Raw genomic sequence first — 24,213 nt, forward strand, 5'->3', positions numbered from 1 at the left:
TCCATTTTATGTCATCTGTTTCGATTAACAAGAGTTATTAAAGTTATTTATATCTTAAAACTTTTTATAATATTAAATTTAAAATAAGTATATATAATTTATATATTTAAAATTACATCAAACTTATTATTAAATATAAAAGATTAAATATAAAAAATAATAAAATACAAAAGAAACTAAACTGGAGAATAAATTGTTAAATTTGACAAATAAATAATAAACATGGCAAATAAAGTGTTTTTTTCTCAAACATTACTATAAAATATATATTTGCATATTTATAATATTTGTATAAATAAAAACTTTTATTTTCATAATTACTTTCTCATTCCAGGACCCCCTTGCATTTAGAATAATCGCTATGTGCCAATAGACCCTAAGTCCATATAATATTTTTGATATTTTTAAATTTTTCTTATCTTTTTAATATAGAATATAATTTTATCATGAATTCAATTTTTGTAAACCTTCTCTCCTCTCAAATCCATGAAGTACGCAGACTGAGAAGGGAAAGATAGTGAGTCACTCCAGCTTCCGTGCTGGCTCCGCCTCCCTCTATTTAACTCTATCCAAAATCTCGCATTGCTTTACGGCATTTGCCTTCCCGACGACTCACCGGAGCTTGCTACGACGCCGTATCATGGGACTGAAATCATTCCTCGAAGTCAAGTCCGACTCCCACTTCCCGCTCGAGAACCTCCCCTTCGGCGTTTTCAAGCCCGAATCCGGTTCCGATGCTCGGCCGGGCGTCGCTATCGGCGGCTACGTTGCCGACCTCTCTGTGATCGCCGCTGCCGGTCTCTTTGACGGTCCGTGTTTGCGGAACTCGGATTGCTTCACACAGGTCTATCCATTTCCTCATTTTGATCAAACTCGTTTGTGTTGATTTTTTTTGTACGGAGTGTTTTTTTTAATGCTCCGTTTGATTTGCCGGAGTAAATATGTTCGAACTTTGAAATCAATTTTGTACTCCGACTACTTTCTGGAACGAAGAGTTTGCATCAAACACTTTCTAATCTCAATTTTACTTTGATTTTGTCTGGCTGAAGCTAATTGTACTTGCTCAGTTGCTCGTATAATTATGTAATGTCAGTTACTGAATTTATCGGACCTTTTAAGGACAGGATTTTTTATTTTTAAAGATGCATGGGACTGTTGCTTGAATTGAGATGGTGATAAGTGATCAGCTGAAAAAAAATTCACACCTGATTTGTTTAAGTTGGTTGTACACTTATAATGCAGCCTAATCTTAACAAATTTTTGCATTTGGGACGGCCTGCATGGAAGGAAGCTCGTGAAACACTACAAAAGCTACTATCAGGTATTGATTTCTTCAAAAAGGAAGGAAATTTGATCATAATCTAATCTTCTGCGTTCTTAATCTGTGTCCTGTACCTGAACTTATGTTAGTTTTATTTGAAACTTAAAGTTCTTATGCACGGCCCTGATGTTGGGGTGTGACAGAGTGGGATCTAATGTTTTTGGATATTCTGCTCTGTTCTTGTGCAGCTACTGAACCAAAATTGCGTGACAATGCAAGTTTACGGCAGAAAGCTCTTATCCCCATGGTTAGACTTATGTCAAGATTTGTAATGTATGATAAAGGACTCTTGTTTTGTTGTTTATAGTTATATGGTTGTCTTGATGCAATAGGACAAGGTGGAAATGGTTCTCCCTATTGCAATTGGTGATTACACAGACTTCTTTTCATCCATGCATCATGCAAAGAATTGTGGAACCATATTTCGAGGCCCAGAGAACCCAATAAACCGTAATTGGTATGTAATTGTAACCAATATTAAAAAATTGGTTTGTAAGTATACAGATAAGAATTGAGGACAACCCCCCTCCTCTCTCCTACCCAAGGAATAAACTATAAAATGAAATAACGGTACTGGTATGTATTTCCAAACATTCTAGCTTTCTTATGGGAAATTGGGAATTGATCATTCATTTTCAGGTTCCATCTTCCTATTGCGTATCATGGACGAGCATCATCAATTGTAGTATCTGGCACTGATATTATTAGACCAAGGTAAACGTATGATGCTTCCTTCACTTTAGTTAAGAGCTTGCATTTGTTAATTTGTTTATTTGATTAAAACAGTTAAGACAAGTTATTTTTATAAGATTCCCTTTAATGTTTGATCATAATGCAAGAGTATTGAATCCTTTTGTGTGTAAATACAGTTCTGAAATGAATGCTTCTTAGTTTGATTCTTGAAGTAGTAGTCCACATCTCTGAAAGTAGTTCCTAGAGAGGGTGAAAGCTTGGGAATATTTGTTTGGGAAATGGTATATAATCACCAGCATCTATTATATTTTGCATCTTCCTTGTCATACTTGGTGCAAATTTTTATTTTTATTTTTGGATAAGTTTTTGACAATTTTTTAAATCTGATGATAGCCTCTTGTTGTCTCATGATTCAAATAAGGAAATAATTCTGCTTTTGTTCTAATTCTCAACTTTCATTTGATCCAGGGGTCAAGCTTCTCCAACAGGTGACTCTGCAGCATATTTTGGACCTTCTCGGAAGCTGGACTTTGAGCTAGAAATGGTGAGCTACTGAGCTCGTCTCTGGTGCTATAAAAGATCAGTGTTTCCAGTAAACCTAATTTTGTTTTATCAAATTATTATATTATGTTTGCTCCTTAGAGAACAGGTCTCTAATTTTCTATTCTTACTCCTAGGCTGCTGTAGTTGGCCCTGGAAATGAACTAGGGAAGTCTGTGAGTATTGATGAGGCCAGGGACCATATCTTTGGGCTTGTCTTAATGAATGATTGGAGTGGTATGCATAATTTAATTTATTTTACTTTTCAGTCTTTAAGTCTTTTGTTCTTACTAGTGCCATACTGATGAGAATCTGGTGTAAACAGCAAGAGATATCCAAGCTTGGGAATATGTGCCTCTTGGTCCTTTCCTAGGGAAAAGTTTTGGTAAGAAATCTGAGTGCTTTTGTTTCATCATCTTCATTTTCTCTTTTAATAACTAATAACTGCTAAATTACATGTGATGTTGACCTGAGCTCTCTGTCTTGGTTATGCTGAATACTGGAAGTTTTATGTAATTTAATTTGTGGCTGTCTCAGGAACTACGGTTTCACCTTGGATTGTGACCTTAGATGCTCTAGAGCCCTTTTCCTGTGATGCTCCTAAGCAGGTATCTTGATTTCTTCCCTACCTTTAGGGCATAAAGAACGGGAGCAGTTACCAGGAGAGTTTTGCTAGCTTAAGAACTCCGTTCTTATATTTTGACAGGACCCTCCTCCCTTGCCATATCTTGCAGAGAAGATATCCAAAAACTATGACATTTCGTTGGAGGTATTTTATGATTCACTTTGTCATATCATGATTATGACATTTCCTTTTAGTATATGTTATGGAAAGAAGGAACTTTATATCTTGCTAGTTGACTGGAAAATGGAAGAAAGATGCAAAAACTTTTCCTTAGGCTCTTTTTCTAAATCAGATCTTTTAATATGGAATAACTTATTAAGTGTAAGCATTTTTATCCATTTTTATGCAAGGTTCTCATTAAACCTGCTGGGCAAGAAGATTCATGTACTGTCACAAGAAGCAACTTCAAGCACTTGTAAGTATTTTGACCTCCATTGCTTTCATTTTCATGATTTCATCATGTCTCAGAACTAGTTTCTTTTATTGATTAATATGATTATATGGAATACTGTGTAGTTAAAGTTGTCGTTGAAGCTATAATTTTTGTAAAAAGGGGAATTCTTCGTCTATAATTCTAGGGTAAAACACATTTAACCAACCTGCTGTATATGTAATGTAGACGGAGTTCTTCATTTAGAATTATAGGGTAAAATACATTTAATCACTCTGATGTTACATAAATATATTATACAAATCCTTAGATGATCTTACTCCTATGAACTGTAGTTTCTAATTTGTTACTTTTTCACCTTGCTAATTTATCATTTCATTTTGGTACAGATATTGGACAGTAACCCAACAACTTGCACACCATACTGTCAATGGTTGCAACCTAAGGCCTGGCGATCTTCTAGGAACTGGGACTATTAGTGGACCTGTAAGCATTTTGAGTTCACACAATGATATGTGATGCCCCTCTAATGAAATTTATTTTTATTTTCCTTCTTAGTCTGAATTTTCTCATTTAGTGAAATGATAAACAATGCTCTGTTTGATGTACTGCTATGATCCTTGACTTTCTCTACAGGAACCAGAATCCTACGGTTGCTTGCTAGAATTAACTTGGAATGGACAAAAACCTCTATCTTTGGGTGGAGTAACTCGTACGTTCTTAGAAGACGGGGATGAAGTCACTTTTACTGGTTACTGCAAGGTTCCACTTCCATGACTTCATTGTTTTTTCCTAGCAGAGTTTACCTGCTTGTCTTTCATATTCTTGTACACCTGATGCAAAGTTCCTTGAAAAAACAAAAGGCCAGGTTTAACAGTGTTAATAGAATTGTTTAAGTAGCATTTATGTTACTGACTAAATGTGAAGCGGCTGTGCCCCCCTGCATTTCTCTTTCACTTGAATATCATAGTTGTAGTAGAGACTTATACATTATAGTTTTTTTTTTTTTTTTTTACAGGGAGATGGCTACAACATAGGCTTTGGAACGTGCTCAGGAAAGATACTCCCATCACCATAATGAGACACTAATTCATGCTGGCTTGAAAACTTCTATTCGTGTATCGGCCATGCAGTGATTAGGTCCAAATTTATGTAAAATTTTCATGGATTATGTATTATGTTCATTCACCCGTGATTCTGATTAGAAACATTAAATGATCAATACTTCTCAGTTTCTTTTGATACATCTTATAAGGGGCGGGAATGATAAGGTTTGGATTTAGATCTACTACTTGAAAAGAGGTGTCGGTTACTATTAAGTTACACCTTAAATCTCGTAGCCGAATTTGTATTATTTAATTTTGCCAGTGCATTAATGTACTGTTAAGTTTGTCATTTTACTGTGAATGGTGTCATCTATTTGAAAGCACAGGTTGATACTTGACTGATATTAATATATTATAGAGGAGAAGACATTAGCCCATCCTCTTACAACGAGGAACACACCTCAACAGTGTTCTCTGTATGGACAAAAATGTTGTAATTATTTGGGTTAGGTAACAATTATTTGTATTATTTTTAAATGAAGAGTTATTTTCTTGTTCGATGATCATTAATCAATGTACCTGACAGCTGCCAAGTTCTGTTTCTGGTAATTCTTTTAGCGCTTAATTTGAATTATTGGTGGGCCTTTATGGTTCACAAATCAGAACCTCCATGGCAGAGCGCTCACTCTGTAATTTTTTAGTATAAATTCCCCTCTCGTTTTCCGAAGATTTCGGACTATGCTCTCCTGGGTGATCACTGCAAACATCGCCTGACCGCCCTGTAATTCGCCGTTGCTGTATAGAATGGTGTTGAAATCGTTCGTTGAAGTCCACCCGGAGTCGCACTTTCCACTCCAGAACCTCCCCTATGGTATGTTCAAGCCCAACCACTGCTCTGAAGCTCGGCCAGGCGTGGCCATTGGAGACTTCGTCTTGGACATCTCAGTGATCGCCTCTGCTGGTCTTCTCGACGGCCCATTTCTCAGGAACTCCAATTGCTTCAATCAGGTTCCTGCTATTTCTGCATTTTGGTTTATTCATCCTCTCTTAATTTCAAATTTTGAAGCTCTGCTTCTGCTTCTATGAAGTGTATATGGGAGAGAGTTTAATTCTGAAAGAATTATATGGTGCAGCCTAATCTAAACAAATTCTTGGAACTGGGAAGGCCGGCATGGAAGGAAGCTCATGCCACGCTACAAAAGCTTTTATCTGGTATACTCTTTTCTACTACTACTACTTTCTGCTTTTGATAATCGTTCTAAGATTTCCTGTAGAGCAGGAATTGGAGTTATGGTTACCAGATTCCAGAGTCTGGTCTGTCACTCACTTTCCCATTGTATTTATGTAGAGACTGAACCGACATTACGCGACAATGCAAACCTGAGGCAGAAAGCGCTTGTTCCAATGGTAAGACATTTGTGGACATATCAATGCTAAGTAGCCTATTTGGAGGCATTTGTGCTTTTTTGAATTATAATTTTGTGTTGATGAATGTTACTTTAGGAGAAGGTGCAGATGCTTCTCCCTGTTGCAGTAGGAGACTACACAGACTTCTATTCGTCGATCAATCATGCTAGGAATTGTGGGCTTATGTTTCGAGGTGCTGGGGAACCAATAAAGCCTAACTGGTATGGCAATAGGAAATAATGAAGCTGAAAATGTTATACTCAGATGGAAGATACTGATACTGAAAGAAATTAACATAAAGCTGGAAATAACACCCTGATATTTTCTTCTATTCATCTTGACTGGCTTTTGGCTCTTTTTAGGTTCCATCTCCCCATCGCGTACCATGGACGAGCATCATCTATTGTCGTCTCTGGCACTGATATTATTAGACCAAGGTGACTCAACATTTCATCAGTTCATTTATTTGCTTACCTGTTCAAGAAGTCTATGCAAAGACCTTAGGACTAAACTTCTCTACAGCTAAATGCAACTGTTGCCTTCTCAATGCATGATGTGCTACTTCTGTTTCAATGATGGTCAAACTTTTCCTTCCAAATTGGCAACAATTAGCTCCCTTTTTTGTAATAATTTCTGCAATTTTGGTTCTGTTTAGAGGACAAGATCGTCCAGTTGGAAATTCTCCTCCATATTTTGGACCTTCTCGAAAGATGGACTTTGAGCTTGAAATGGTAAGATGTTATCAAATGCCCTTATAGAAGACAGAATATCAAAGATATTTTGTTTTACACACTTTTCCCGCTATAACTAACTTTTCTTTCACCTTCTGCTAATTCTGCTAAAAGGCAGCTGTAGTTGGTCCTGGAAATGAATTAGGAAAGCCTGTAGACGTGAATGAAGCTGCAGATCACATATTTGGGCTCGTTTTGATGAATGACTGGAGTGGTATACTTAATATCTATTGCATCTTTTAAAAAGTCCTTGTGTTAAGCTTTTCACACCAAACTGATAAGTGTCTAAAACAGCTCGAGACATTCAAGGGTGGGAATGCATCCCACTCGGTCCTTTTCTTGGAAAGAACTTTGGTAAGAGATTCTATTTTCCTGTAATTATCTTTCATCATTTCAGCTTTTTATCTTTATGTTATGTTCTCTATCAGGCACAACGATATCCCCCTGGATCGTGCCTTTAGATTCCCTCGAGCCTTTTGCATGTGATGCTCCGACACAGGTAACTTATTTCCTTTTCTCTAGAACACTAGGCAATGCACCAGTGAAGTTCAGATAATAAACGAACTTCTTTTCTTTCTGCAGAACCCCCCTCCCTTGCCATATCTTTCAGAAAAGAAGTCCAGAAACTATGACATCTCATTGGAGGTACTTTCATATCCTTAACTGAGAGGACTTATTTGCTTCAAACAAAGTGAAATTTTATGGGCACTCAATGCAAGAAATTATTGTTCATTTTCGTTGCAAGGTTCACATTAAACCATCTGGACATGAAGATTCATATGTTGTCTCCAAAAGCAACTTTAAACACTTGTAAGGATTACTATCAGCTTAAACTTTTGGTTGAAACGAAATTTATCCTTCAATTCATTGTTTCTTAATATTTGGCACAGATACTGGACCATTGCTCAACAACTCGCGCACCACACTATAAACGGCTGTAACCTAAAGCCTGGTGACCTGCTTGGAAGTGGGACTATAAGTGGACCTGTAAGAACTCCAATCCACTATGTACTCCTCTTTCTCTTGGCTTTGGTTTCAACTTTCACAACACATTCTTCCCATTTGCTCCCCAGGAGCCAGATTCTTATGGAAGCCTTCTGGAATTGACGTGGAACGGGCAAAAACCTTTAACCATAGCTGGAGAAACTCGCACCTTCTTACAAGATGGAGATGAAGTCATTATTTCTGGTTTCTGCAAGGTTCATTCCCCATTTCCACTGAACTGAACTATCTATTCACTCTGCTAACTATACTGGTATACTTAGTCTGTATTAAAAACTGATACCACTTTTCCTCATCAGGGTGATGGCTATACAGTTGGTTTTGGAACATGCTCAGGAAAGATTCTCCCTTTCCCAGCTTAACCCTCTTTTGTGGACTCTAAGGGATGACTATAAACCACGTCAAGACAGGGTTTGCTCAGTACACATCTTCGAGTAGTAACTGCAAGTTTGTCTCGTCACTAAAGGATGACTAAATCTTTCTTTTCTGTTATACTGGTTTTGGTCTATTCATGATGTTGCAGTTGTAGAATGAGCAGTGCAGAACAAAAATCAGAAAACCAGATCTGAGATTTTAAAATGTTGTGAAATAAAGTACAAAGATTTACCTTGCATTGCAATCTCAAATCCAAAATAACATGTGACTCGTTACAATGTAATATTGTAAGTCCAAAGAGTTAATAATGGCCCATTAAGACTTAAACTCATAACCTCCCATGTGAAAGCCACTAGATTACAAGGTTATTGGCTGTATACTGTTAATAGACATATTATGTGATTAATAATATGTTTTTTTTTTAAATAATAATATGTTAAATGCGAAGCAAATCCTGATATGTGATATAACAATTGATCCAGCTGAGGGAGTACTTTCCTTCCTGACCTCGGGACCCAGTGGCCCACTTAAAGCAAAAGCGAGGACCGTTAGTCAAATGCCAGTAGGACCACTAACGGCGTAATACCCGCCAAAAGTTGGCCCCAAGTATAAATTACACTCTCTCCCCTTCTCCAACCTTCTTTTACCGTTCACGCGCTCCGCCGTGTCCACAGCTCACATCCACGCTCCACCACCGACGCCGCCGTGTTCTCTTCCCAATGAGAGGTGCCTTCTTCTTCTCTTCTCCCACAACCACCACTACAGTCACTCACACTTTCCACAATGACCATCCTACCCAGCTTTCCGAACACACTTCCTTCCAGATTCCCGTCCAGTCCCCGTCCGATGATCAAGAATCCGCCGCTGCAGCCGTTACGATACAGTCGGCTTACCGCTCTCACGTCGTCCGCAAGCTCGTCAAGAAGATCTCGGCCGTCAATCGCGAAGCTAACTATCTCCAACGCCTCATCCAACTCCAGGCACGCAATTCAACACCTCCCTCTTTGTATTCGCCGCTTTGAATCATCGATGCTGCTTTGTATCTGTTTATAACGTTTCGTGTGTTAATTATGTGGTACATGAATAGTTTGCTTTAGTTCTGAAGCAATTGTTGATTGCAGGAGACGGTTGATGCTGTGAGAAGCAACGAGCGGGAGAGGATCAGAATCAACGAAGCATTGATGGAATTACTGTTCAGATTAGACTCTGTCCCCGGTTTTGATCCAACGGTCAGGGACTTGAGGCGACACGTTAGCCGTAGGATTGTAGGGTTGCAGGAGATACTGGATGCGGTTTCGGATGCCAAAGTGGAAAGCTGGGACGGTTTCATGAGGGACTGGGATGATGTTCTCGAGAAGATCGAGAGCGAAGTGTGCAAGGAAAGAGGGAATGGAGATCTGGAGAGGTTTTGTGCTGAGCATTTGGGATTTCGATGCCTTCAACAGTTTCTTCGTGACCAGTGGTGATAACTGATAAGTGTAATGGTGCTCTATCTCTCTATATATGCACAACACTTCTTATAGATCCACTACCAGAACTAAACTGCCTTGCTTTCTGTATATATAAAAGACAAATGTTACACTGCAAAAAAAATAGAATTCTGAGTAGATTTGCCTTATGGCCTGGATATCATTTTGCTTTTATTCCACTCTAAGTTGCCTGGAACAGTGACATATATATACATTAATTTTGTCAATTCCCCAGTTGGAATACTTTGTTTCATTTTTGTAATGTTCTGTAAGGCTATGAGCCTTCTGATTTGAGAGAATTAATTTTCTGAACTCTGAATTCTGAATGAAGATTGGCAGCTGGAAATGGTTGCCAGAACAACATCAAATTATAGTCCAAGGTAAGTAATCAATAAAACTGATCGGAAAAAGTACTCTTTGTTGTACGTGTTATGCAAACCAAAGCTCTTGGTAGTTATTGGGTGGTTTGGCAATTAGCTGATTAGTTGATTGTGTTAGTTGTTTTGACTAGCTGATAGTCATAGATTCGTTTTCAAGCTGCTTATTAATATTCTCGTTTCTGATTTAGTCTTCTAGATAACTAGATTAGCTGATATTGGATTTCCTGAAGATTGTTTTGTTCATTATTGTGGACATATTTGATATTTTTTGTGTGCAGAACGAAGATGATTAGTCTCTCTCATGCACACACAGACACAACAGATATATGCCAAATTGTCAAAAGCCTTGTGGTTGAGTTGTATAAGTTTGCGACGTTAGGTAAGAGTAACAGATTTTATCCGCAACCCCTTCAAATGTATCAAAAAAGACACCACACACATATATATATATCATGCAGTGCAGGACAGCAGAATCCAGAAACTGATATGGACATTATATTGAAAAAAGGAGTGTTGAAGCACCAGTTCTGATTCATGAATATTAACTGAGATCTTGGATAAACCAAGTAGCTAGCAGGTAGACCTCTGTTTCAGGCAGAACAGCTGCATTTGCATGGAGACAAGCAGTTCTTGCAATCAGACAACCTTGGATAGCCGCCATTGCAGTCGCATTTCTTGCTGCACTTGGAGCGCGAGGAGCCACCCCACAGACACTGAGCCATGCAACACATGATGGTTGAACATTTTGGGCAATCTTTCATGGTGTGCTTAACTATGCAGTCCCGGCATCCCCCGCTATCTGTATCACAGGCTGAAGAAAGGGATGGCATCTCCCATAGCATCAGCAGTATCAGAGTGCACGCAAAGATCAACTGAGGTGACCTCCCTTCCATTTCTCTGTGCATTACAATTGCATATTCTCAAATCTCAGGGTCTTATTTATAGACAGTTCTTTATCTGTGACCAGGTAAAGATTCAACTATTCAGAACCGTTGGATTAGAGTGTGATGGTTCAAAGGTTTTGACTTCAGTTCATGAGTCTGTGTAGGCATTAAATCCCCCATTAATGTGGTTGCTTCTCTTTTATCTTGAAGTTGGCTATGCCTTGGGTTGCTCAATTTCTCATCTCCTCGTTATGTCCCAATTCATAAACTTTTCCTTCCACCCACCTTCTTGTCAAAACTAATGTGTTTGAGCTGTCATATGAAGTCTCTTGTCATTTATTAGTATGGTTATTAACGACACTTGAAACTCAAATTTCCCCACAAATGACACTAGATAAAGAAATAAGATTTATAAATGTGGTCGTCTTCTCTGTTCTTCTATGGTGACCCGCGCACGCCGGTAGCCGGCCGATTTGTGGTCGGAAATAGTACTGGGGCGGCGGAGGGTTGTCGGTACCCTAGTGACCTCCTATCACAGGTCACTAACCAGTTTTTGAATTTCAATGCACCAAAATAAAATGTTAGATGAGTTTAATGGTAACTTTAAAAAATTTGCTTAATTGACTTTTTATGTAAAATTCTAGAGTTTATTAGACACTTTTCCCTTTAATTTATAAAATGAGCCTTGAGGCCTCTAGAATGAATAAACAATTAAAAAAAAAAACTTTTTCTGAGGTGTTTTGGGAAAAGGCAAACCTCAAACATCGCTATGTGCAGCCGGAGCCAAGTCACCAAACATGCTCTTTGTGTGATTGGCTTGATTGAGGGATTATTGATAATAATTATATTGAATTCATGACTTTTAGGTATAATAATTATACTTTATCCACTTTAAGAGTTGTATCTAACTTATTTTGAATTATGATTATATGGCTTGGATTCATGTAAAATATACAAGCCAAGCTGTGCTTTGGTAGTTAAATTTGTTAACTAGAGGAAAGAGAAAAATTGTCTGATTTGAAACATTCTTGAAATTTGTAAATGCATAATTGATCGGGAATGAGAGGTTGGTGTGCATGGTTCACATTTGTAGAGAACATAATGGAGTATGTAATTGATCTTTTAGTTGAGTGTGTTCCATCAACTTCAATTAGGATACCCTAAGGGAGGAGGACATCGGCAAGATTTGGTCACGTTGACTAGAATTTATTTATTTTTTTAAGTCTGCAGAAAATGAAATGTTATCTCCCAATATTGTACATTATACAGCATTACAGCCAATCCAAAGACCAAAGAGTCTAGTTTCCCCTACCAATTGTATCCCTCCTGCATTGAAATTTCTAAACAACTTAGTAACACTTTCCATCAAAACCTCAAATAACCCAACGCATTTTATGCAAGCCACAAAAATTTTGTTTACACTGTCATATTTTCTTCTTCTTATCCTGACAAAATATGTGAGAGACTGTAAATCACAACTCAGTGACCTAGTAACATTGTGCTGTTACATATACATGAATTCAAATTTCTAACATCATGTGATCAGAAGAAAGGGCAGGTGATGTTATTGGGACTAACTAATGTATGATGCTTGACAGTCTCTACAAAAGCAAGAAACTCACTGCACACTTTCACATCAGCCTTGTTCTTCAAGAATGGTGGGAAGAACAGCCAAAAACTCGTGAGAATCACAAAGCAAACTGCCAATGGCCCCGACACAAAACCTGGCACCCAAAACCTCCCTTTCAACCATTTCTTCACCCCAATTTCCACACCCAAACATGCCCCATGCAGCACGAAGAACCCCAACACTTCCCCGCTCGGCCTCACCCTCCCAATGTTGTAGAAAACGAGCTCGTGCATCACCCCCGACACAACGAACGTCGCCATCACCGCCGTCACCACCGCCCACTTCCTCGACAATACGCGCCCCGTCGCCGACTTCACCGGCGCGTACACCGTGGGGCGCAAGATGTTGCTCACAATCAGGTTCCACCTGCTAAGACTTAATCTGTTATATTGTTATGTTGGCCTAGTGTTGTGGTTCAGGTGTAAATAGTTTTCTGCTTTCATGCTCTATATTCTATTTATTGTTTAATAAATTACTTCAGTATCACATGGTATCATAGCTTACTCTCTAGCGAGAATTTTTATTTAAATTTGTGCGCCAACCCACTTACCAATCAAACTCACCTCCTCCCCCAGAAGTCCTGCAGCGAGGTCGCGAGGTGCGGCTCGTTGAACGGCGGCTCCATCTCCATTCCCGTCCCTGCCCGGACCGCGGCAGCCACCGCCACTAACATCAGCTCAAGACAAAAGTAAATGTGGAGGCAGTAGCAGAACAGTAGAAGATTTCGGTGAATATATTTTTGGTACTTATACACACGAAACAAGATCAACAGCAACATCAATTTCGTCAAATGATTAACAGAAGACCTCCGAGCTTTCTTGGGCTGCGATGATGATGACTCCTGCAACAGTAAGAGGATGTTTAATTTATTCGGTTAATAACTAAACCTAATTAATAAGCCAATGATCTTGTGGTTTATAATGGCACAAAGTGACTCTGTGAGGTCATGCAAAAGTGGTATTGACTCTTTGTGCGTGAGTAGATTGAGAAAATAGTTATTAACAAATACATACTGCATTATAATAGAGAGTTAATAGTACTAAAAAAATCTAATTAATTGGTAAAATATTTTAATCATTAATTGAATTAAAATTCTTATGTCTGAATTAACTAAATTTAATTTTTTTGATTAATTGGTCAGCCAATTAAAATATTTTAATCTAATTTTTTAAAAATCTTAAAATTTATAAATAAAAAATTTCAATACTTATTTTCACACAAAAAAAATAGTTATTATATCAATATATAAATCATAAAAATTTTTAAAAACTAGTTTATGAATTATAAAAAAAAAATTACTCAGTAAAACAAACACACATACATACAAACACACGTAATTCAATTAACTATATTTTCGAACCGAATTAACCATTAACTGAAATTCTTAAAGATGACTTTTGATACTTTTTCATCAATTAAATTCTTGGAAAAATATTTCTAAAGAATATATTTGATGAGAAAACTTTGTGAGAAAAATTAATCCACACATTTGGTGATAACCTAGAAACATGAAAATTGAATTAGCTAATAAATTAATTAAGATATTTAGTTAGCTTAAGCTTTCTTATTAGAAATTTTTTAAAATCTCTAATATATCCTTACTATATACAAATGAAAATGATATAACAAAAAATTTCAGTATGCAACTAGAATATTCAAAATATAAAATAATATGTATGTAAAAAGTGTTGAGAAAGATTAAAAATAAACATAACAAATATTTGATAATTTAATAAATCATTTATAAATGACTAATTTATATACCCAAAAATTACCGCCTGCAACTAGAATTTTCAAAATACAAAACAATATGCATGTAAAAAGTGTTGAGAAATATAAAATTTTTTTAGAAACAATGTTGTAATCTTTCCTAACGATGGGGGAGACAAATTTGGTAAATTTTCATAATAGGGCAAAAATAATAAATACTACCTCCGTCCCAAAATGGTTGTCTAATTCGTTTAACGAGGCTTGACTGAAGTAATTTTTAATCCAATTTTTCATAATATTAAGTTTAGCATTAATATATAAAATTTATATATTTAAAAACTACATTAAAAGTACTATTAAACACAAAAAATTAAATTTAAAAATAATAAAAAATTACTAAAGAAAATAAGTAAAGAAGAAAGAGTTGGTTTGACCAATAAATAGTAAATAGGACAGGTAAAATGGGACATAGGGAGTACATAATTAAATAAATTTGGTAAATTCTTGATCACTTTAAGGGAAAAAAAAATCTATTTCAACTAGGTAGAATTTTCTAGAGTCATTTCCATTTTTGGTCCTACTGTTATTGGGGCATTGCCAATTTTAGTCCACTTCATTAATTTTTGTCACATTGTGGCCAGTCTTATGTAGTCCTTACCGCTTTTAGTCCATTGTTAAAATTTTCGTCAAATGACCGTCCAAAACAGGGGTATTTTGGTCTTTTCATGCTTTGATCATCTCCTTTACCCTTGCAGTTATTTTCCTTACACATTTTCATCCAATGAAGAGCTTCGGCGAAAGCCATGGCTTTTTAATGTGGCTCACATGGCTTTCGCCGAACCTTTTCATTAGATGAAAATGTGTAAGGAAAACCACTGCAAAGGGTCAAGGAGATGACCAAATCAAAAAAGACCAAAAAATATCCCCGTTTTGGACGGCCATTTGATGAAAATTTTAACGGTGGACTAAAAGTGGTAATGACTAAATAAGACTGGGCATAATGTGACAAAAATTAATGAAGTGGACTAAAATTGACAATACCCCAATAACAGTAGGACCAAAAATGAAAATGACTCAATTTTCTATGTTTGAACTTTATAAATCAAAAATTACACTAAATGTGAAAATTATTTTTTCACATTTTAAAATCTCAAAGAAGTGTAAACTTTTCTTGCTACCACCCACCCTAAAAAATCTTTAACCATTAATCCATTGAATCAAAATATTTTTATTAAAAAATAATTAACCAAAATTTTCCAGTTTCATCAATCACCCATATTTATATACCTGCAAACTCTGAAACTTGATGGGCAGACAAGCCACGAGAACGAAGGACGAGAGAGGGAGCGGCGGGGAAGAAGCCAAAGGCCCATCGCCAAACGCGAAGAGGAGAACCTTAAAACTCGCCAGCCATGCAATGAAGAAAGAAGAGGTGGCGCCCAGATTGATGGAGTGGAGGTTAAGAGGGAGAACCATAAAGAGACAGGCAACTGGGATGAGAGAGAGAGCTCTTGTAATGGTGGGTTTAGGGAGAAGAAGCTTATCAATGGCGTGGCAATAGCATAAACAACCCAACACTGTGCTCCATACCACCATGAAACTCTTGATTTCGCCTTCCATAATCATCATCGTCACTTTAATTCCCAGATTTCCAGACAGATCGGATCTGACAATAATCTGTCTGTTTCAAAGAAACCTTAAAAACTGCAAAAAGTGGATTCTGCAGATCAGATGGTTTAATGTCTGAAATCTGAATCCTATATATGTTGTTTTCGGATTTGGATTATATATTGCAGACTAAATGGTCTGAAAAGTCTTTATATTTTCGGAGTCAAAGTCAAAGAAATTGTTCCCTCAAAATCTGGGGTAGATTAAGCAACTGCGCTAACTCCGCTAAGCATGGGCCCACGGCTTGCGCTATTAATCATTTTTTATTTTTGTTTAAAATTATTAAAATAAAAATAAAAAAATTATTTTTTAAATATGGTATACATGTCATTTTTTTGTGGCAAATTATACCATGGTCTACCTTGTATTGTAGACACTGGTTCAAAAATAACCTTCAGATTCTGTATAAGTAGTTGACACATTTGGCACTTGCTGTTGAAAGTTTTTGTACCTATAACTATCATATTATATGTCAACAATGATCAAGTTATTTGTTTACATGTACAAAAATTGTTAACTGTATGTACAGAATGTGTTAACTGAAAGTACATAATTTTTGTATTACGATTCACAATGTAATATGAACCCAATTAATCTATAAATCTATGACAAAAAATGAAATTAACTCTATTAATTATAATGTATATACTCACAATTTCAAAAAAAAAATAGAAAATACAAATCAATAAATAATCTAATCTAATAAGGTCATCTCTAGACTGCTAGACTTTTCTGAGTTTTCTCCCTATTTGACTTCCTGGTTAATAATAATAATAATAATAATAATAATAATAATAATAATAATAATAAAAAAAAATAAATAAATAAAAATAATAATAATATTATATTTTTTTTACTATACTTCTGACTTTTACCTTTAGCTTTTGACATGATGCAAGCTTATTGCGGGGCTGTGGCCGGTGGGAGTAGATGGTTCATGACTTCATGGTTGTATGATTAAACTATATTATATTTATATATTCAGTTTAAATTTCTTAACTTTAAATTTTAACGTGAGAGATAATCTTTTTCACTTGCTCAAAGTTATTACAGAAATTTGAGACGGAATTAAAACTATTTTGATTTATCAAATTATGAATAAAAAGTTTCAAATGCTGACATCAATTCCCCTCCAACACCCGAAAAAACGAGTTGAAGTTATAATAATAAGGGAAAAGTGTCAAATTAGTTCCCTAAGTCAACTGGATAGTGCAATTAGGTCCCCTAAGTGAAAAAAACTTCATTCAAGTCCCTTAAACCGGTAAAATTGTTCAATTAAGTCCAATTTTACACATTTAGCACGTTAAATCGCTGTGGTGTTGACACGTGTCTTTTTATTTTATTTTTTAAATAAATTTATTTATTTATTAAATATTAAAAATATTATTAAAAAAAAANAAACTTGATGGGCAGACAAGCCACGAGAACGAAGGACGAGAGAGGGAGCGGCGGGGAAGAAGCCAAAGGCCCATCGCCAAACGCGAAGAGGAGAACCTTAAAACTCGCCAGCCATGCAATGAAGAAAGAAGAGGTGGCGCCCAGATTGATGGAGTGGAGGTTAAGAGGGAGAACCATAAAGAGACAGGCAACTGGGATGAGAGAGAGAGCTCTTGTAATGGTGGGTTTAGGGAGAAGAAGCTTATCAATGGCGTGGCAATAGCATAAACAACCCAACACTGTGCTCCATACCACCATGAAACTCTTGATTTCGCCTTCCATAATCATCATCGTCACTTTAATTCCCAGATTTCCAGACAGATCGGATCTGACAATAATCTGTCTGTTTCAAAGAAACCTTAAAAACTGCAAAAAGTGGATTCTGCAGATCAGATGGTTTAATGTCTGAAATCTGAATCCTATATATGTTGTTTTCGGATTTGGATTATATATTGCAGACTAAATGGTCTGAAAAGTCTTTATATTTTCGGAGTCAAAGTCAAAGAAATTGTTCCCTCAAAATCTGGGGTAGATTAAGCAACTGCGCTAACTCCGCTAAGCATGGGCCCACGGCTTGCGCTATTAATCATTTTTTATTTTTGTTTAAAATTATTAAAATAAAAATAAAAAAATTATTTTTTAAATATGGTATACATGTCATTTTTTTGTGGCAAATTATACCATGGTCTACCTTGTATTGTAGACACTGGTTCAAAAATAACCTTCAGATTCTGTATAAGTAGTTGACACATTTGGCACTTGCTGTTGAAAGTTTTTGTACCTATAACTATCATATTATATGTCAACAATGATCAAGTTATTTGTTTACATGTACAAAAATTGTTAACTGTATGTACAGAATGTGTTAACTGAAAGTACATAATTTTTGTATTACGATTCACAATGTAATATGAACCCAATTAATCTATAAATCTATGACAAAAAATGAAATTAACTCTATTAATTATAATGTATATACTCACAATTTCAAAAAAAAAATAGAAAATACAAATCAATAAATAATCTAATCTAATAAGGTCATCTCTAGACTGCTAGACTTTTCTGAGTTTTCTCCCTATTTGACTTCCTGGTTAATAATAATAATAATAATAATAATAATAATAATAATAATAATAATAAAAAAAAATAAATAAATAAAAATAATAATAATATTATATTTTTTTTACTATACTTCTGACTTTTACCTTTAGCTTTTGACATGATGCAAGCTTATTGCGGGGCTGTGGCCGGTGGGAGTAGATGGTTCATGACTTCATGGTTGTATGATTAAACTATATTATATTTATATATTCAGTTTAAATTTCTTAACTTTAAATTTTAACGTGAGAGATAATCTTTTTCACTTGCTCAAAGTTATTACAGAAATTTGAGACGGAATTAAAACTATTTTGATTTATCAAATTATGAATAAAAAGTTTCAAATGCTGACATCAATTCCCCTCCAACACCCGAAAAAACGAGTTGAAGTTATAATAATAAGGGAAAAGTGTCAAATTAGTTCCCTAAGTCAACTGGATAGTGCAATTAGGTCCCCTAAGTGAAAAAAACTTCATTCAAGTCCCTTAAACCGGTAAAATTGTTCAATTAAGTCCAATTTTACACATTTAGCACGTTAAATCGCTGTGGTGTTGACACGTGTCTTTTTATTTTATTTTTTAAATAAATTTATTTATTTATTAAATATTAAAAATATTATTAAAAAAAAAAAAAAAAAAAAAAAACCAGCAATGCCCACCCCCTTCACGTATCTCTCTCGCATGGAAGCTAAGCAACCACCACCATGAACTTCCGTCTCTGTCACTCTCTCCCGAGCCATCTCACCCTCACCTTCTTCTCTCCGCCCTCAGCCTCTCCTCTCTTCTTCCCGTCGACGGCAGCAGTGGCGGTGACCAGCAGCGACGATCGATGGCGAGCTCCGACCTTACTGGAATCTCCGACGAAGCAGCAGATCCGGCGGGTCTTCTTCCTTCCTCGACGACGAACAACACCAGCAACAAGGACTCCGGTGGTATAGTGGACGGTGAACTCCGGCGTAGGCGCGTAGCAGCCTTCGTCCCCCCTCCTCGCTTGAGTGCGGAGCTTGGCAGCAACAGATCTAACGTGGCAACAGTTCCTCCCGACGGTAAACAACGGCGGCGACCTCTAGTTCTCCTTCGGAGAGCAGCGACATCAAGCGGTGGTGGTTGGCGGTGTTGTGATGAGAGCAATGGTTGCCGGCGGTGTGGTTGGTGTTTTCCGGCGAAACGGATCGTGTGAGCATTGTGGATGTTACGGCTGTCCTTGTTTTTTTTTTTTTAATAATATTTTTAATATTTAATAAATAAATAAATAAATTTCTTTAAAAAATAAAATAAAAGACATGTGTCAACACCACAGTGATTTAACCTGCTAAATAGATAAAATTGGACTTAATTGAACAATTTTGCCGGTTTAGGGGACTTGAATGAAGTTTTTTTCACTTAGGGGACCTAATTGCACTATTCAGTTGACTTAGGGGACTAATTTGACACTTTTCCCTAATAATAACAACAACAACAATAATAAGAACAACATAATGGAACGGAGGGAGCAAGAGGGAAGCATATATTATTAATGTTCTTTTTGATGATTTCTACCATGGATGAGTGGTATTTATAGGATTATGATATGAATAAATAAACATTATTTATACAAGAAACGACTTTCAAGCGGGTTTGTCCGTCATCCCTAGAGGACACGTGTTTTATTCCTAAGTCAACACTTGTTGGAACTTGAAAACATCATTTCTTAAATGTTTTTGTCAACATTTAAAACATATAATAAATTTTATCCCGTTTCACACCAAAGAGACTGCTTGATTGAGTGGTAGAGAGTGCCATCTATTAAACAAGAGATCGAGAGTTTTAATCTCCTAGCATATCAACATTATATGAAATTATGAATAACAGTTATGTGGACCATGATCCACCCAGTAATTTGCCAGTTGAAGGAGGATGAGGATACTATTTATATAAGAAATAGCCAAGTGTCTGGGCTAGCGGGTTTGTCATAGGCCTACTATAGCTTAGTTATCACTAGAGGACGTGTTTTATCCCTAAGTCAATACTTGTTGGAGCTTGCTATAATAAATATTATCCCGTTTTATACCAAAAGAAACTACTGGACTAAATAGTAGAGTGTGTCACCTATTAAACAGAAAAATTGTGGGTTCGAACCTCATAATTTGGAGGTCCACAATTATTTATTTTAATTTGTTGTTTTATAATAACAATTTTGATATACGAAATTACGAATAAAAAGCTTGAAATGCTGACGTCACATCCCGGAGAAACGAGTTGAACTTATCATACTCCGCAAACGCTTTGGGCAGCGCCCGACACCTCAGCAGCTGCGGGAAGAAGAGCCAAAAGCCGGTGACCAAAACGAAGCCGACGGAGAGCGCCGCCGCGAGGATCCTCGGCGGCTGAAGCCTGCCGTTGAGCGCCTTCTTGGCGGCGATCTCGAGGGCCAGGCACGTGCCGTGAAGAAGGAAGAAGCACGTGATCTCCCACGTGGGCTTCACCCGGCCCAGATAGTAGAACATGAGCTCGTGCATGAGGCCGGAGACGGCGAACGTGGACATGACGGCGGGGAACGCCGCCCATCGCCGGCCGAGGAGGCGGGTGGAGAGGCGGAGGACGGGGGTGTAGACGGTGGGGCGCAGGATGCGGTTCACCATGAGGTTCCATCTCCCTCCCCAGAAGTTTTGCAGGGAGCTTGAGAAATATGGCTCCTTAATATTAGCAAAGAGTTTTATTAGAAAAATTTGCACTATATTTTACACTCAAATAGAATATTTTTGAGACATTTTTAATCTTTTATACAATTTTTTTTTCATCTCCAATCTATTTACACTCAATTTTATTCAGCAAATACAAATTTTGGTCCACGAATATTAACAAAATGACAGTTTTGATCCACATGTTTAATTTCTATCAATTTTCATTCACGACTATTGTTTTAGTATCAAAATTCATCACGCCGGTCATCATTTCGGTCGATCTTAGATTTCGGCATATCTTAAACGAAGGGATGACCGGCGTGATGAATTTTGACACTAAAACAATAGTCGTAGATGAAAATTGATAGGAATTAAACATGTTGACTAAAATTGTCATTTTGCTAATACTCGTTAGACTAAAATTGATATTTGCTCCAATTTTATTTATACACTTAAAGTAATTTGTATTCTTATGATTTAAAACTTTATTTTTCTTTTAGATATAAATAATAATATTTTAAAATATAAATTATATTGTTATGTATTTTAATTTTTAATTCATTTATATTTATTAAACGTATGAAATTGTTAAAATTTTATAATTTATTTCTAATAATATAAATTTTAAAAAAAACAATTGAGAAAAAGATTTTTTTTTTTAAAAAAAAAAGTTACACTAGAATTGTGTAAATGAATTGTATTATCTCAAATACACTAAATATGGTGTAAGACTATACTATTCATTTACAAAATTTTGGTGTAGAATTTGGTGTCTTACCCAAAAAAAAGTTATACTAAATTTTTATACCAAAATGGTGTTTTAGTGTCTTTTTTTTTTTTTAAATACTTTATTGATGTGTTTTAAGATTATTTATAAAAATACTCGAATTAATCATAGTTAGGACTGATAAAAGTAGAATTTTAGTAATACACAGAAGAAGAATACTAAAATTGATAAAATATACCTTAAATTGCGGCTCGAGTTCTAGCCCGAGAAGGCCTCGTGTTATGGCGGCCATGAGGGCTTGTATGATCTCCAGGTAGAAGTATATGTGGATGAAATGTATTAACAGTATGATTGTAGGGTGCATATGTTCACTGTAACAATACCCAATGATCATCAACCCCATCAGAGATGGCTTTGTGGCATAAGTCACAAATTTCTCTAGACTTTTTGAAGCTTCAATAAAATGATCATTCTTCTGAGATGCAATCTTCCCAGTTTCACTTGATTTTGGGTTTGGGGTTTCTTGAAACCCCCTTTTTTGACCATCTTTGGTGGATTTTGGGTATGGGTTTTCTGTGAAATTCCCATTTTGAGGATACATATCACATTTTTTTGGGTTTGGGTTTCCTTGAAAATCCATAGTCTGATCATTTTTGGTGGGTTTGGGATATGAGTTTTCTTTGAAACTCCCATTTTGAGGATGAAGATTAGGTTTTTCCAAGGATTTTGGGTTTGGGTTTTCTTGAAAATCACTAGTGTGACCATTCATGGTGGATTTTGGGTATTGGCTTTCTTTGAAATCCCAGTTTTGAGTATGAATAAGATCAGATTTTCCCAAGGGTTCTGAGTTTGGGTTTTCTTGAAAATGCCCATTTTGAGGATGAAGATCAGATTTACACAAGGGTTCTGAGTTTGGATTTTCTTGAAAATGCCCATTTTGAGGATGAAGATCAGATTTTTCCAAGGATTTTGTGTCTGGGTTTTCTTGAGAATGCCCATTTTGAGGATAAAGGCCAGATTTTTCCAAGAATTTTGTGTCTGGGTTTTCTTGAAAATGCCCATGTTGAGGACAAAGACCAGATTTTCCCAAGGATTTTGTGTCTGGGTTTTCTTGAAAATGCCTATTTTGAGGATAAAGACATGATTTTTCCAAGGATTTTGTGTGTGGGATTTCTTGAAAATGGCCATTTTGAGGGTGCAAAGAGTTATCATTTTGGACATTGATGGGGAGGCAAGCAAGGGCAAGAAAACGAGGGAGAGAGATAGAAGGGGAAGAGAGAGGGCCATGGCCAAAAGCAAGCAAGAGGAGCTTGAAATTGGCAAGCCAAGCCAAGAAGAAAGCAGTGGTGCCTCCAAGATGAGCTGAGTGGAGGTTGAGAGGGATGAAGAAGAAGAGAGAAACAACAGGGAGGATAGAGAAGAGCCTTATTGCACCCTTTGGGATCAGCTTAGCTGCAAAATAGGTGTAGCAGAGAGATAGATGTATTGTCATTAATGCCTGTATGAAGTTGCTAATCTCTCCCTCCATCCAATACTTCATCACACTCATCATGTCTCTCTCCATTTCCATTCCTATCTCTGAGAAAATTGAATATGGTTCTAGTGAACTCTGCCACATACTTTGGTGGTAAGCAATCAAATCCAATTCAAATAGTTATTACGGAGTATTATTAGATTTATACTATGGGAACTCTCAAATTTTACTCAAAGTGGCAAGCATAAATATGACATTTTCATATTATGAGTTCAGTAAAAGTTGTCTACATAGGATATTGGGCAAACTATTGTCTGAACCATGGTCCATGTAATGCTGTGTGAATCATAATAAAAAGTACATTTCTAATATATTAAATGCACATTATTTGTGTACTGAATGTACATTATACAATATAATGTACATTCAACACACAAATAATGTACACCCCGTGAATACAATGTACATTTTTAATATACTAAAAGTACATTATTTTTGTACTGAATGTACATTATTTGATAGTATGATTCACACAGTTGTGTCGATAATTCAAGATATTGTTGGTGGGCCGAATTCCCAATGTATCACTAAAGTGTTGATTTTGAGCATGGTGATTGATATTTTATTTAGCCAATCGTTATATCGTGCACCACGGTGCACATAACAATGTGCACCCTAGTCCACAACGACGTCGTTTCGATGTTAGTGGACGCAGACGCGAATGACACCAATGAATTCATTATCTATAATACACATAATCATTATCTAGAATACAAATACACAGAATGTTTGCCAGAATACATAGAATATTGACACAAAATACACAGAACTCATCCTCCTAACATTCGAATGCACAAACACATCACAACATGTGTTAATAACATGAATATATAGAATATTGACACAAAATACACAGAACTCATCCTCCTAAACATTCGAATGC

General features: G+C 36.3%; 5 protein-coding genes across 9 annotated transcripts in view; 4 read left to right on the top strand and 1 right to left on the bottom strand.

Annotated features, from left to right (window-relative positions):
* Window positions 1-24,213, top strand: part of LOC116027221 (sterol 3-beta-glucosyltransferase UGT80B1) — a 713,221-nt gene that overhangs the window by 634,225 nt on the left and 54,783 nt on the right. The gene's annotated exons all lie outside the window — the stretch shown is intronic.
* Window positions 528-4,858, top strand: LOC116027358 (fumarylacetoacetase-like). The gene is made up of 14 exons (XM_031268937.1): window positions 528-844; window positions 1,243-1,321; window positions 1,510-1,568; window positions 1,654-1,778; window positions 1,961-2,035; window positions 2,483-2,558; window positions 2,692-2,791; window positions 2,880-2,939; window positions 3,092-3,162; window positions 3,261-3,323; window positions 3,530-3,594; window positions 3,960-4,056; window positions 4,207-4,332; window positions 4,589-4,858. The coding sequence occupies exons 1-14, from the start codon at window positions 641-643 to the stop codon at window positions 4,646-4,648; spliced, it is 1,260 nt and encodes a 419-aa protein (XP_031124797.1). The 5' UTR covers window positions 528-640; the 3' UTR covers window positions 4,649-4,858.
* LOC116027339 (fumarylacetoacetase-like) lies at window positions 5,373-8,371 on the top strand. The gene is made up of 14 exons (XM_031268903.1): window positions 5,373-5,624; window positions 5,750-5,828; window positions 5,965-6,023; window positions 6,120-6,244; window positions 6,386-6,460; window positions 6,679-6,754; window positions 6,869-6,968; window positions 7,049-7,108; window positions 7,183-7,253; window positions 7,337-7,399; window positions 7,500-7,564; window positions 7,645-7,741; window positions 7,828-7,953; window positions 8,056-8,371. The coding sequence occupies exons 1-14, from the start codon at window positions 5,421-5,423 to the stop codon at window positions 8,116-8,118; spliced, it is 1,263 nt and encodes a 420-aa protein (XP_031124763.1). The 5' UTR covers window positions 5,373-5,420; the 3' UTR covers window positions 8,119-8,371.
* On the top strand, window positions 8,765-11,206 carry LOC116027656 (BAG family molecular chaperone regulator 5, mitochondrial). 4 transcript variants are annotated; one of them, XM_031269387.1, is made up of 5 exons: window positions 8,765-9,111; window positions 9,253-9,980; window positions 10,259-10,359; window positions 10,439-10,857; window positions 10,948-11,206. In XM_031269387.1, the coding sequence occupies exons 1-2, from the start codon at window positions 8,851-8,853 to the stop codon at window positions 9,595-9,597; spliced, it is 606 nt and encodes a 201-aa protein (XP_031125247.1). In that variant the 5' UTR covers window positions 8,765-8,850; the 3' UTR covers window positions 9,598-9,980; window positions 10,259-10,359; window positions 10,439-10,857; window positions 10,948-11,206. The 4 variants fall into 4 exon arrangements, with proteins under 4 accessions (XP_031125247.1, XP_031125239.1, XP_031125232.1 ...); XM_031269379.1 differs by having other exon boundaries at window positions 9,253-10,359; XM_031269372.1 differs by having other exon boundaries at window positions 10,259-10,857.
* LOC116027482 (acyl-CoA--sterol O-acyltransferase 1-like) lies at window positions 12,392-15,946 on the bottom strand. The gene is made up of 3 exons (XM_031269146.1): window positions 15,492-15,946; window positions 13,058-13,335; window positions 12,392-12,860 (listed from the first exon to the last, which is right to left on the bottom strand). Exons 1-3 carry the CDS (start codon window positions 15,831-15,833, stop codon window positions 12,407-12,409), a joined length of 1,074 nt encoding a protein of 357 aa, XP_031125006.1. The 5' UTR covers window positions 15,834-15,946; the 3' UTR covers window positions 12,392-12,406.

Source organism: Ipomoea triloba, chromosome 1 (genome assembly GCF_003576645.1).
Source record: "Ipomoea triloba cultivar NCNSP0323 chromosome 1, ASM357664v1".
In the NCBI taxonomy this organism is placed as follows: Eukaryota; Viridiplantae; Streptophyta; class Magnoliopsida; order Solanales; family Convolvulaceae; genus Ipomoea; species Ipomoea triloba.

Bases quoted from the DNA above. Each gene is read 5' to 3' on its own strand.
- LOC116027358 (XM_031268937.1), top strand. From the start codon at position 641: ATGGGACTGAAATCATTCCTCGAAGTCAAGTCCGACTCCCACTTCCCG. The intron at 2,559-2,691 runs GTGAGCTACTGA...TCTTACTCCTAG, and splicing joins TGGACTTTGAGCTAGAAATG to GCTGCTGTAGTTGGCCCTGG. The intron at 4,333-4,588 runs GTTCCACTTCCA...TTTTTTTTACAG, and splicing joins CTTTTACTGGTTACTGCAAG to GGAGATGGCTACAACATAGG.
- LOC116027339 (XM_031268903.1), top strand. From the start codon at position 5,421: ATGGTGTTGAAATCGTTCGTTGAAGTCCACCCGGAGTCGCACTTTCCA. The intron at 5,829-5,964 runs GTATACTCTTTT...GTATTTATGTAG, and splicing joins GCTACAAAAGCTTTTATCTG to AGACTGAACCGACATTACGC. The intron at 6,969-7,048 runs GTATACTTAATA...TGTCTAAAACAG, and splicing joins TTTGATGAATGACTGGAGTG to CTCGAGACATTCAAGGGTGG.
- LOC116027656 (XM_031269363.1), top strand. From the start codon at position 8,851: ATGAGAGGTGCCTTCTTCTTCTCTTCTCCCACAACCACCACTACAGTC. The intron at 9,112-9,252 runs GCACGCAATTCA...TGTTGATTGCAG, and splicing joins AACGCCTCATCCAACTCCAG to GAGACGGTTGATGCTGTGAG.
- LOC116027482 (XM_031269146.1), bottom strand. From the start codon at position 15,833: ATGATGATTATGGAAGGCGAAATCAAGAGTTTCATGGTGGTATGGAGC. The intron at 13,336-15,491 runs GTATATAAATAT...TTACTGTTGCAG, and splicing joins TCAAGTTTCAGAGTTTGCAG to GAGTCATCATCATCGCAGCC. The intron at 12,861-13,057 runs GTGAGTTTGATT...AAGTCTTAGCAG, and splicing joins CAGGACTTCTGGGGGAGGAG to GTGGAACCTGATTGTGAGCA.